Genomic DNA, 14,128 nt, shown 5'->3' with positions numbered 1-14,128 from the left:
CTATATGCATTTCTGGATTCGCCCATACGTGCTACATGTCCTGCCCATCTCAAACGTCTGGATTTAATGTTCCTAATTATGTCAGGTGAAGAATACAATGCGTGCAGTTCTGCGTTGTGTAGCTTTCTCCATTCTCCTGTAACTTCATCCCTTTTAGCCCCCAAATATTTTCCTAAGCACCTTATTCTCAAACACCCTTAACATATGTTCCTCTCTCAAAGTGGTGTATTGAATTACAGAAGATAAAATAAAATTATAAACTCTGATATACGAGGCACATATCGTCGGTTTCTTGGTAAAAGTGACCAAGTCACATTCCAAGGCTTCCAAGCATTATGAAAATTTAAGACATAATTTTATATTAAAAACTAATAATATAGCACATTTACCTTCAAAATAACTTATTACTAACATCTAAAGAAGTACAGTTATCTTTGGATGGATCATTAAACCTTTAAATGGCCCTTTTCCAACAATTTTGCATTTTGGACTTGGTCACTTTTACCAAGAAACCGACGATATAAACTTTATAACGGAGTCACTGATATGATAGTAATGATGATAATAGAGAAATGATTTAATAAAAAGTATCGAGTACTGGTATTCAAAGTTTCGAGAGGGTTCCTAGCCCGTCCTCTAGTCAGTGCTGTGCATCTCTGAAACTCGTTCCGCTGCAGGCGCGGAAGCAACACGATTTGTCGACCACATCCGGCTCAGTTGGCTCGGCGAGTCTTGTTATGCATTACATAATGCATCTTCGTCCATTAACTCTAATTTCAGATTGCACGGAATCTGGGAAACTACCATAACCGTTCTATTTGTCTACGAAAATGCATGTCTGAGATACTGCATTCATTTACTCTCTGGAGTTAAGTAGTGGCTTGTGCAGCAAATGCTGCAAACTAAGTTCATTAGACGTTCAAATAAACATTTTTCAGATTTATTTTCAATGAAGAATACCAGACATTCTGAAAGTTATTTGCTTCCATAATAATGAAAGATACTCTCTCTCGAGCCAATACTGAAGAGAACCACGCATATAAATATCTGCACCACACCGCCATTAAATATATGAAAAACACCGAACCCCACTTGATTAATAACTATAAAAATATTTGATTTTTAATAATATTATTATCTTACGTAAGTTTTATAGCTTTCAGTTACATATACTATATAGCCGCCACTCAGTAAAATATAGAAATAAAAATCTAATTTAAGTTGTTCTCTACATCTACTTATATAACCCCAAAACGTTTCACTTTCATATCATCAATATAGCATTAATATGTATAATTAATGAAAAATAGTCACATCATGGCATTAACTATAATAATATTTCATTTCTAATGGTAATAATGTCATCAAACCACCTCAAGTTTTGTAGTTTTTAATATCCGATACACAGCTGTACCCAGAAAATTACACACCACAGAATCGAACCTGTAAATTATTTTTAGTAAGTTAAGTTTTTAATAACCAATTTAATTTGAGCTCTAAATATGTCAGCATTCTTGCAGATCATGGCCTTCGTGTAATATTGTTTACTGTAGTGTGTGTTTTGTTTTATTCTGAAATGGAACACGGCCGACTTGATGCTCGCTTCGCTTCTCCTTTACAAAAAAGCGAAGGATATATCAAGTCGGCCGTGAATGCTATTAGCTAGTTCTCAAAACTGACGACAGATGGACTTCGGAAAATAGGAAAATTATGTTTAAAAATTGACATTTCACTGAAAACTACTATTTTTCCGAAAAACTTTGAGTTCCAAGCTTCGAAATGAGGGGTCATTTATTAAAATCATTCCAGCCGTTTTCCCGTAATTTCCATTACCCATTCAAATTATATATATATATATATATATATATATAGATAGATACTACAGTTACCCAGTCATAGGATGACCAGTAAGTCAGTCAACCAGTAATTTTTAGTATATCAATAACTCAGACATAGATCGTCAATAATTCAGGAATTCAGTATTACAAGATGGGTCAAAAGTCGCTTTCTCCAATATTCGTTCTTAGGTTTCATACTTATACACATACAGGGTGAGTCAAGAGGAAAGGTACATGAATTGAATGGTAATAATATCGGTGATTTTGAACAAAAATGTTTATACTCGTATGAACATATCTGTGGTGTTCGGATAAAGGAGGATAAGTCTTTTTTTGTGCAGATGGAATGTTTTTCCCAAAATGAACACATAAGTTAAATTCTGTGGGCGGGAGGAAAAAGGTCAGTGAAATGTGAAAATGAGATTTTTATATATTCTGGAAGCGGAAACAATTCTCTACAATCTGGTAAAACGGATAAAGTCAAATAAGACTCCTGACTGGATTTATAGAGCATTACCAAATGTCCTAAGTACTTTTTGAATCGAGCACACACAGAATAAAGGACTTAAGTATATTTAATACTTTATTCCTTACATACCATTACATGTTTACTTTCCATGCTTCCCTATTAAAAAGGTCTAACTTGTATTTTAGCCATTTTACCACATACTGATGCCCTTTCCTATTAAATCTTTAAGAACAAGGGTAAACAGTCCTATAATTGTTTAAGACCCATTTTTCATTCCTAATAATTTACATTTCTCATTTATTTTGACATGAAAAAGGTCTTATGTTTAATAGTCCCTTCTACTCAGTTTGGCTTCTAGTCTTAAAAGGGCTTAAGTGCAGCTATTTTTGGAAATAATCAAGAAAATGGTTAATTGAGCAACATTATCTATTTTAGAAGAAATAGAAACAAATAATATCCAGGAAAAATCTCTTAATTAAAAAAACTCTATAATTACACCAATTTCAATCTTTCTACTGCTCTCCTGAAAAGTATAAAATTTTCCTTAAGACCTTTTTCCTCCCGGCCACAGAATTATATAAGTGAGAAACTCAAAAGAATACTAGCAGTTGATATGTTTTATTTGTGTAGAAAATTATTTGCAATAAGGATTCCAAGTTTAATTTTCAACATCATCATCCTTCATGCATTAGGAAATTGATTTCTGTAGCAGCTACTGAAATTGGTCCATCCATCTTTTGGCAGGTCTTCTAATATTTCTTCTTCCCCGAGGTTTATATTTCCAAAACTTATATGGTATCCTGTCCTCCTGCATCCTTGAAATGTGAGACATCCATGTATTTCTATATTCTTCTATTTTGTTGTTTAATTCATATATCTCAAGTTCTTCTCTTATTTCTTCGTTTCTTTTATGTTCTATTTTCCTGTAACCTGCTACGCTTCTCAAAAATTTCATCTCATTTGTTTGTAATCTAGAGGCATCTCTCTTTTTCATAACCCATGTTTCGCTTCCATATAGTAAACTGGGCACTGACATCACCTTATAAAATTTTAACAATGTATCTTTTCTAGCTTTTGATTTCAGGGTTCTTCTTATTGTTCCATTTATGTAATTAAATTTTTCTATTTTTTCTTTTTGATCATAGTCTCCTTTATAAGATAAGGTAACACCCAAAAATTTAAATTTATTTACCTGTTCTATGATATTGTTTCCTATTACTATTTTAGATCTTACAGGAGATTTGCCACAAAATGCCATAATTTTCATTTATCTCCAAACTCATTTTTATGACTTATCTCCCTTTACCCAAACAATACAGATATGTTCTGTTCTTAATTATTTCGGAGAAAACTAATGGAAACAATGAGAAACGGGAAACGGGAAAAGTGCAGGTGATAGTACGGTATATTAAAACATAGTTACCTCATGTTCTGTTTAATTGTGTGCTTTTCTTTACATAACATGTTAAATAAGTCCACCGTCAACTTCAACACACTTTGCAGCTCTTGTAGAAAGCTGCTGTGTCGCTGATCTGAGCTGATTCGGACATTCCTTTACTTGAGCACAAGCATGTAAAATTCAAGCGAGAAGTTCCTCCGTTGTTTCCACTTTGCGCTTGTAGACTTTGCTCCCAAGCCAAACCCCACACACAGTAATCAAATGGAGTAAGGTCGGGTGACCTCAGTGGCCAATAAATGACTCCATCGCGACAGATCCAACGCGCAGGATAATTTCATTGACCCTACTACAACTTAATGTCGTTTTGGTTGCTTCCGCATGAGAGTGGTGATGAAGGACATGAGACTGACGCCCGTGATCTTCAAACCGCTGTATATTAGATACTGTTAAGAACAGAATCACCAATATTATCACCTCTCATACAGGGACATCATTTTATTTTTACTAACATTTTTAATATCAATCTGGCTATACCTTTCTATTAACGATTGAAACAGGAAACACCGTTTGCTACCCCCTTCAACGACTGGAGTTCGATGATACTGGCGTAAAATACAAATCACTTTACTAGGTATAGGAGGGAAGAAAAGTAGTTCATCCATTTATGTATCGCAATTTTGAGTTTGATAATTTTCATTAGGTTTTTGTTTAATCAAAATACTGTACTGTATTAACATTTAGTGTTTTTACTCACGAATTGAGCTATCCATTCGGACGTATTAATTATGCAATGTATATTGTACTGTTACAGCACATTAGCGTACAATATAGAGAATGAAGTTAAATTGAAAAATAATTATAATACGGATATTTAAACACATTTTTGAAAATGGTGATCGTTCATTTCGATACAGGCTTCAGTTCTTTTGCGCATATTATCACACTATAGACTATTGTACCTAATTCCAATTACCATTTTCGTCCTTCGTACGAGTAACTGATGTTGAAATAATTTTGTACCTACTCTATAAAAGAGTACCTTACTTACTGTAAATTCAATCTTCACTTCTGCCCGATCCGAAAAGATAAAATTATTCAGAAATGCTATCTACTGTCCGTTCAAGTGGTTTTGTCGCAGGGTCGTAGAAAGGGGGGGGAATCACGTGACAGTTAATTTAAGTTATTTTAAACAGTTGTATAATATTACGTAGACGTCCAATTCCTAACAGAAATTAATGTTTTCAGAAAAGAGCTAAGATAGCCCAGCTATTACTTTACAGAGGGGCGAACAGAAGCAGGTGAGGGGAAACCGGGATGCGACGTAGGCAAACGGACGACAATACCTGTGCGAAAATATGATTCATTATTGAAAGCTCTTTCGTCACTGGAAAACGCGAACATATTTCTGGAACGTACTATACTCACTAATTCAGTACTGCTTACGCGCCCTCGGCTCTGTGTCGTGAACGGTTGGAAGTTTACTAGTAGAAGGGGTGGGAGTGAAGTACATTCAAAAACTCAGGTACAATAAAAATTGAAATAAAAATAAAATGATGTCCCTGTACAATGTACCTTTCCTCCTCACTCACCCTGTATATACTGTAGATGTCATAACTTGAATAAACGAATAGCTGGTGTAATAAGTGGTGGCTTGACAACATTATTCGTGCGTCAACTGTTTTTCCGATGTCATGTCTTGAAATCAGCCCTCCATTTTGAACAAAATGCTAATGGGGAATGTACTTCTCGCGATGCGAAGGGACATATGGTTCTAGCAACTCAAGAAAACCCACGGGGAAAGGTGGAGAGGGAGAAAGGGACCACTTGCGTGGCCAACACGATCACCCGACTTAGCGCCCATTGATTTTTCTTTGGGTATATGTGAAGAGTACACCACCTCAGTTAACACCAGAGAGGAACTTATTGTGCGATAGGCGCTGCTTTTGACCAACTTCACAGAGACCCCATATGTTGGAAAGAGTTCAGCGGTCAATGCTACGACGGTGTTATGAATGCAATGCTGTTCAAGGTGGACACTTTAGACAGCTACTGTAGACGATATGTAGAATTGTAAACTGTACATTAACACCTGCAAACACCTGCTGTAAACTGTATAAAGGAAATTAAGTAATTCATTGTGTCATAACTTAAGATGGCGTAGTTCGTAAACGACGCGTGGGAGAAAATGGTGCTCCATGCGAAACCTATCATTCCTCAAAGATTGGTGCAGAGATTCTGAACCACCCTGTACTATTACGACTTAAATTGTCCGTCGCCAATGGCCTATATATTTAATTCTAAGAAAAATACACTGTCTTGTGATATATTTTGTGAACTTTTTGTAGTATCAGTTGCTAACTACAATACTTTACCCTCTTACATTATTATTTCTTGCAATTTCTTCCCTGGAATCATTTCGAGTTGGACAGCCCTCCTTTAAGGACACGTGCAGCCCGGTCGACGAAGAAATGGCCGCGTCGCCGGAGTATAACGGAGCGAGCCGATATCGCATGCAGCCCGGATCGGGCGTAGCAAACAATCCGCGAGATGCCGCGATAACACGGACGGTCGTGATCCGCGGCCCGCTGCTTCATGCACCACCAGCCGCTTTATTACCGCAATCTGGAGCTTTACAGCTGTCGCCCCGTGTCCAATCACATTGGTCATAGCTTCGATCTTCCCAGACCGTGTCGGTGAAGTCTTTCTCAGTCAGACTTTAGTTTTCTAACTCCCACTTGAACAAATAATAATAATAATAATAATAATAATAATAATAATAATAATAATAATAATAATAATAATAAGAAGAAGAAGAAGAAAAAGAAGAAGAAGAAGAAAAAGAAGAAGAAGACGCCACGGGCGTAGCTCAGTCGGCTGGCGCGCTTATCTGCCGATCTGGAGTTGCGCTCGGGCGTGGATACGATTCCCTCTTTGTCTGATTACCTCGTTGGATTTTTTCCGATGTTTTCTCCAAAAGTAAGACGAATGTCAGATAATCTATGGAGAATTCTAGGCTTCATCTCGGCCAATACTATCTCGCTATTACCAACCAATTGACGCTAAAGTCCACGCCTGTGGAGTAACGGTCAGCGCGTCTGGCCGCGAAACCAGGTGGCCCGGGTTCGAATCCCGGTCGGGGTAAGTTACCTGGTTGAGGTTTTTTCCGGGGTTTTCCCTCAACCCAATACGAGCAAATGCTGGGTAACTTTCGGTGCTGGACCACGGACTCACTTCACCGGCATTATCACCTTCATTTCATTCAGAAGCTAAATAACCTAAGATGTTGATAAAGCGTCGTAAAATAGCCCAATAAAATAAAATTAAAAAGAAATTGACGCTAAATAACCAAATAGTTGATACATCGTCGTTACATAACCAACAAATTTAATAATAATAGGCTTTATTTAATCTGGCAGAGTTAAGGCCGCAGGGCCTTCTCGTACGCTCCACCAGGATTAAAACTTGCTTACATAGTTCAACATACACTGAATCGTATTTAAGTAATTGCATACAGATACGATTTACATAATGATATCAAAAGAGGCAGTTAAATAAAAATTTACCTAATAAAATAAAAATAAATACAGTGGAATACATATTAATGTTGTTGGAATCAAATAGCCTATATGTGCGAGCTAAAGCAAGGAGATGCACTATCACCTTTACTTTTTAACTCTTCTCTAGAATATGCCATTAGGAAAGTCCAGGATAACAGAGAGGGTTTGGAATTGAACGGGTTACATCAGCTGCTTGTCTATGCGGATGGCGTGAATATGTTAGGAGAAAATCCACAAACGATTAGGGAAAACACGGGAATTTTACTTGAAGCAAGTAAAGAGATAGGTTTGGAAGTAAATCCCGAAAAGACAAAGTATATGATTATGTCTCGTGACCAGAATATTATACGAAATGGAAACATAAAAATTGGAAATTTATCTTTTGAAGAGATGCAAAAATTCAAATACTTGGGAGCAACAGTAACAAATATAAACGATACTCGGGAGGAAATTAAACACAGAATAAATATGGGAAATGACTGTTATTATTCGGTTGAGAAGCTTTTATCATCCAGTCTGCTGTCAAAAAATCTGAAAGTTAGAATTTATAAAACAGTTATATTACCGGTTGTTCTTTATGGTTGTGAAACTTGGACTCTCACTTTGAGAGAGGAACATAGGTTAAGGGTGTTTGAGAATAAGGTGTTTAGGAAAATATTTGGGGCTAAGAGGGATGAAGTTACAAGAGAATGGAGAAAGTTACATAACACAGAACTGTACGCATTGTATTCTTCACATGACATAATTAGGAACATTAAATCCAGACGTTTGAGATGGGCAGGGCATGTATGGGCGAATCTAGAAATGCATATATAGCGTTAGTTGAGAGGCTGGAGGGAAAGAGACCTTTGGGGAGGCCGAGACGTAGATGGGAGGATAATATTAAAATGGATTTGAGGGAGGTGGGATATGATGGTAGAGACTGGATTAATCTTGCACAGGATAGGGACCGATGGCGGGCTTATGTGAGGGCGGCAATGAACCTTCGGGTTCCTTAAAAGCCATTTGTAAGTAAGTAAGTAAGTAATAATAATAATACTAATAATAATAATACTAATAATAATAATATTTACATAATATTATAAAGACGTTTAAATTAAGTGTACAAAATAAAAATAAGAAACAAAATTAATAAACACACTGGAATCCATTGTATTAAATATTCTCAACGCATTAGACTTGACGACTCATCATAAGATATTCTTCTAATTTATATTTAAAAGAAATCAAAGTTCGGCAGCCCTTGACTTCAGGCAGCAAAGAATTCCAGTGAAGAAAAGTAGCAACAGTGAAAGATGAGGAATACAGAGATGATGTGTGCAGTGGTATTTCTAGCTTGTTATCACAGTCTAGTATATACAGTCGCGAAGTTTAATACGTAGTAAATATGCAAACATTAGATAGTTGCTCACCACTAGAATCGCTAATATCTCCTCATTACAGGCAATGCAAAATAGTACCGTCACAGTCTATTGTTTCTAGCACCCTCAAAACTCAAGCTTCGTGACTGTATATACTAGACTGTGGTATTATCTGTGAATCAGTATACATAGTCTCCAACGTCAGTATTTTTCTTGTTATTTGCTTCATTATGACTTCATTATTTGACTTATTTGAACTGTTGTATCAGTGAAGCGAGGTGAGTCAGTGAAGTTATGGTTTTACAGTGCAGTGAACAGTTCCGATCAGTGATAATTTATAGCGTCAATGAAATGTGTTCTATAGTGTCAGTGAAATGTGTTACAGAGTGTCAGTGAAATGTGTGCTAAAGTGTCAGTGAAATGCGTCATAGTGCCACTACAGGGAATGAGATGAGAGTAAAGTGAAAGACTATTGAAATTTATGTAGGACCTATACATAATTATGTAGGTTGTGTTGTAAAATTAGGTGTTTTATTTTATGTTTTATTATTATTGTGTTAAATTGTATTGTGTATTCTTATTGTATTGTGTATAAAATTGTATATGTGTTGTAAATTGTATTATGTATTGTAAATTTTATTGTGTATTGCTTATCATTTTATTGTGTATTGTTAATATTGTATATACCACTGCCACCGGGTGCTTGCCCACTTGCAGTGTAAATAAATACATACATACATTATAATGTACGTTCGCCGTACCATTCTCATGGAGATGGTATCCTGGTGAACGCAGTAGGGCGTAATTGATTCCCGGTGATAAAAGGCGATTGGGATAGCAAAATCATGGCAGGACGAACGAAACTACTCTAAGGAAAATTTCTTCTCCAACACCGTCCTAGCCACCGGTGTGGCTCAGTCGATTAAGACGTTTGCCTGCCGATCTGAAGTTGCGCTCGGGCGCGGGTTGAATCCCCGCTTGGGTTGATTGCCTGGCTGGTTTTTTTCCGAGGTTTTCCCCAACCGTAAGGTGAATTCCAGGTAATCTACGGCGAATTCTCGGCCTCATCTCGCTATCACCAATCTCATCGACACTAAATAACCTCGTAGTTGATCCAGCGTCGTTAAATAACCAATTAAAAAAACGCCGTCCTCGTTCGCCAAAATGTCCGCTTTGGATATGAAGTTAGTCCTCTTCTACGAATGGAGACACAAGCTGCAAAGGCCGCGCACCTTGTGAACCGCGCTCTAGACGAACATTTCTGCCGTTTCGCAGCTGGACATTTTATTTCAGCGCTCACATTTCGCCCTGGCTGCTGTGATAAAATACTGTGATAGAGGGAATTAAGACATTCAACTTGGAAAGCCGAGAAACCTGTTCTTGTCGATGGCAAAGCTCTTCTGGGACATCTACCACGCACGTCTGTGTGTGTGAACAGCACTGATTTCGGACTTTATCTTATGAGACTGGTTTCCGTAAATAATATAGGTACTAGAGTCGTGCACAACCGGTTATGAAAAATAGAAATTATGTATTGCTATTGAACGCTGTAATCAGTATGCAAAACTGTACCGTCTCGCGGACTGTGTCAGGTTCGGTTTAACGAATATTAGGAGTTGTTTCTCACGCTTTGTGGGTGGACGGCAAAGGCAGACCACATTGAGCCATGCACGAGTTCCAAGAGCCCTTGAAAGGACGCGATAATCATCGTGTAGGCATACTATTTAATTGATAATTCTTCTTCTCACACTACAATCAATAAATCAGTCGATAAAATCAATCGATCAACTCATTGATTCATTCATCCATAGATTGATTGATTGATTGACTTATTCAGTCATGCACTGATTGGTTCATGCATTCATTAATTTATTCATTCATTAGATTATTCATTCATTGATTAATCTATTTATTTATTTACTTAGTTACTTATTCTATTATTGCACTTCTTTATAAACCAGATTTCATATTATGCATTAGGCCTAGCTCAACTGATGAATAATCGTTAGCGTTTGTAAATTTAATAATCTGGCTGGCTATGTACCGTATATTTTTTGTAGAGCTATCGATGTAGCTCAGTCGGCAGACTCGCTGGCCTGCTGATCCGGAGCTGCGCTCGGGCTTGGGTTGGATCCCCTGTTTGGTCTAATTGATTGGTTTCTTCCGAGGTTTTTCCCAGCCGTGGGACTGATGCCGGATGGTCTATGGCGAGTCCTCGGCCTCACTTCATTTCACCCCCTTTGATCTGATTACCTGGTTGGGTTTTTTTCCGAGGTTTTCCCCAACCATAAGGCAAATGCCAGGTAATCTTTTGGCGAATCCTCGGACCTCACCTCATCTCACTACATCTCGCCAAAATATTGGAAAAAAATTGTAGATAATTGCAAAATTGTAAAAATTGTAGAATATTGTAAAAGTTTGTAAAAATTGTAATTGTAATTGCAATTTTGTAAAATTTTTACTTATTCCACATCCTAAAGCTTCATTGCTAATGTAAGATCTATGTACTATAATAAATGAAATGAAAAAATGAAATAGACCTAAGTCTTGAGGTCGTAAGATGTAGATTATTAGCAAATAATAATTTTGCAAAAAATGATAACTCATATGATTGAAAACTTTAAAATAAATTTATAATCGTATAGATAGAGTTACCGTGAGAATTGAAAATACCTGTCAGATGCCACACAGTAATTAAAATTGACATTATAAACAACAGCTGCAACAAAGACAGCAATAATAATAATAATAATAATAATAATAATAATAATAATAATAATAATAACAATAACTTTATGAAAAAACTTTAAAATCAAATTTAACTAGGGACCAGAAGTTGATGGAATATCATATTTTTTTCTGAGACACCAAACTCAACGCAGGGTGCTATACAAACTCGTTTCAAATTCAACACGATCTAATATAGTCTACTTTTCTTTTCTTTTTTTCTTCTTTTTATTTCTATTTTTCGGTATTTTATTGTCTATTGATCGCTTTTTAGGAAATGTTTTACATTTTGATGCATTTTTGCCCTTTTTTGCTTATGAACGGACATTGTTCACACTGTAATCGTAGTCTATATTCGAGAACCTACTGCAGATTGCTTACGCAATTCGATTGCGTCTTACAAGACTTTTCCTTACGGTTACATCGGCCTTGACTCCTGATCACGTGTGTTACGTGCTTCCACTCATTCAGCGCAACAGAATAAATACTGCAGCCGTAGTGCCCACAGTCAGAATATTGTATCTCACAAGTGATGACGTAGAAATGCCGAAAGTAAAACAAAGCAAACAAAGTTTTTCTTTGCGATACATAGATACTGAGTTTGGTGTCAGTGTATTTTCCACAAATGGAAGTAAAGTATTTTATTTGTATTTTACTATTAAAATCATGGTAATTTTTTTAAATTTTAATGTCATATTTTCAGAAATTTAAGGTCATTTTGCAAGACAAAGTACTGTATATGATTATGACTCGTGACGGGAATATTGTACGAAATGGAAATATAAAAATTGGACATTTATCTTTTGAAGAGGTGGAGAAGTTCAAATATCTTGGAGTAACAGTAACAAATATAAATGATACTCGGGAGGAAGTTAAACAGAGAATAAATATGGGAAATGCCTGTTATTATTCGGTTGAGAATCTTTTATCATCCAGTCTGCTCTCAAAAAATCTGAGTTAGAATTTATAAAACAGTAACATTACCGCTTGTTATTTATGGTTGTGAAACTTGGACTCTCACTTTGAAAGGAGGGACATAGGTTAAGGGTGTTTGAGAATAAGGTGCTTAGGAAAATATTTGGGGCCAAGAGGGATGAAGTTACAGGAGAATGGAGAAAGTTACACAACACAGAACTGCACGCATTGTATTCTTCACCGTCCACACCTGTGGAGTAACGGTCAGCGCGTCTGGCCGCGAAACCAGGTGGCCAAGGTTCGAATTCCGCTCGGGGCAAGTTACCTGGTTGAGGTTTTTTCCGGGGTTTTCCCTTAACCCTATACGAGCAAATGCTGGGTAACTTTCGGTGCTGGACCCCGGACTCATTTCACCGGCATTATCACCTTCATATCATTCAGACGCTAAATAACCTAGATGTTGATACAGCGTCGTAAAATAACCCAATAAAGAATTCTTCACCTGACATAATTAGGAACATAAAATCCAGACGTTTGAGATGGACAGAACATGTAGCACGTATGGGCGAATCCAGAAATCCATATAGAGTGTTAGTTGGGAGGCCGGAGGGAAAAAGACCTTTAGGGAGGCCGAGACGTAGATGGGAAGATAATATTAAAATGGATTTGAGGGAGGTGGGATATGATGATAGAGAATAGATTAATCTTGCTCAGGATAGGGACCGAAGGCGGGCTTATGTGAGGGCGGCAATGAACCTCCGGGTTCCTTAAAAGCCAGTAAGTAAGTAAGTAAGTTATAAGACATTTTTCTTTGACTTTTAGATCATCAACTTCCGAGCTCAGGTTACAACTGATATAAAAACTTTATAAACAAATAAAAACGATAGTACCCATATGTCAACGAAAGAATTTCCCCCTCTTAATTTTCATCAATTAGGATACTGAGAGTCAAGAAAGAATAGGTCTTCTTGTGTGTCTCCCGGTTGTCGCTCTTGCACAGTCATCTTTCTCTTCTCGTCGATCGTTCACACTGGTTATGCAATGGTTTGTTCTCTTGGCACAGGCGCCTGCTGGCTGGAGTCTCCGCAAGCGCCATTCTCCGCAGTTCGACACCTGAGCGCCTCCAGACAACTCCAAGGTGTTGAAATCTCACCTGCTGAGGATGTTCCAGCTGTTGCGGCGCGGCCCTCCAGGCCTCTGTTCAGGTGAGAGGCAGCATTCAGGCAGAGGATTCATTTTTTTCCAATTCATAAATACAGGGTGTTAAAAAAAGTATCCAATATTTTAGAAGGTGCTAGTACTTACTTACAAATGGCTTTTAAGGAACCCGAAGGTTCATTGCCGCCCTCACACAACCCCGCCATCGGTCCCTATCCTGAGCAAGATTAATCCAGTCCCTATCATCATATCCCACCTCCCTCAAATCCATTTTAATATTATCCTCCCATCTACGTCTCGGCCTCCCTAAAGGCCTTTTTCCCTCCGGCATCCCAACTAACACTCTATATGCATTTCTGGATTCGCCCATACGTGCTACATGCCCTGCCCATCTCAAACGTCTGGATTTAATGTTCCTAATTATGTCAGGTGAAGAATACAATGCGTGCAGTTCTGCGTTGTGTAACTTTCTCCATTCTCCTGTAACTTCATCCCGCTTAGCCCCAAATATTTTCCTGAGCACCTTATTCTCAAACCCCCTTAACCTATTTTCCTCTCTCAGAGTGAGAGTCCAAGTTGCACAACCACACAGAACAACCGGTAATATAACTGTTTTATAAATTCTAACTTTCAGTTTTTTTGACAGCAGACTAGATTATAAAAGCTTCTCAACCGAATAATAACAAGTATTTCCCATATCTATT

General features: G+C 37.3%; 1 protein-coding gene across 3 annotated transcripts in view; it reads left to right on the top strand.

Moving 5' to 3' along the window:
• The window catches only part of LOC138702845 (uncharacterized), a 277,446-nt gene that overhangs the window by 202,844 nt on the left and 60,474 nt on the right, over nucleotides 1-14,128 (top strand). For all 3 annotated transcript variants that reach the window (XM_069830191.1, XM_069830190.1, XM_069830188.1), the window contains exon 2: nucleotides 13,330-13,471. In XM_069830191.1, the coding sequence (XP_069686292.1) occupies nucleotides 13,330-13,471 (142 nt within the window). The remainder of the gene's footprint in view (nucleotides 1-13,329; nucleotides 13,472-14,128) is intronic.

Source organism: Periplaneta americana, chromosome 7 (genome assembly GCF_040183065.1).
Source record: "Periplaneta americana isolate PAMFEO1 chromosome 7, P.americana_PAMFEO1_priV1, whole genome shotgun sequence".
NCBI lineage: Eukaryota > Metazoa > Arthropoda > Insecta > Blattodea > Blattidae > Periplaneta > Periplaneta americana.
Note: the sequence above shows the minus strand (reverse complement) of the source record. Positions and strands in the feature narration are given on the sequence as shown.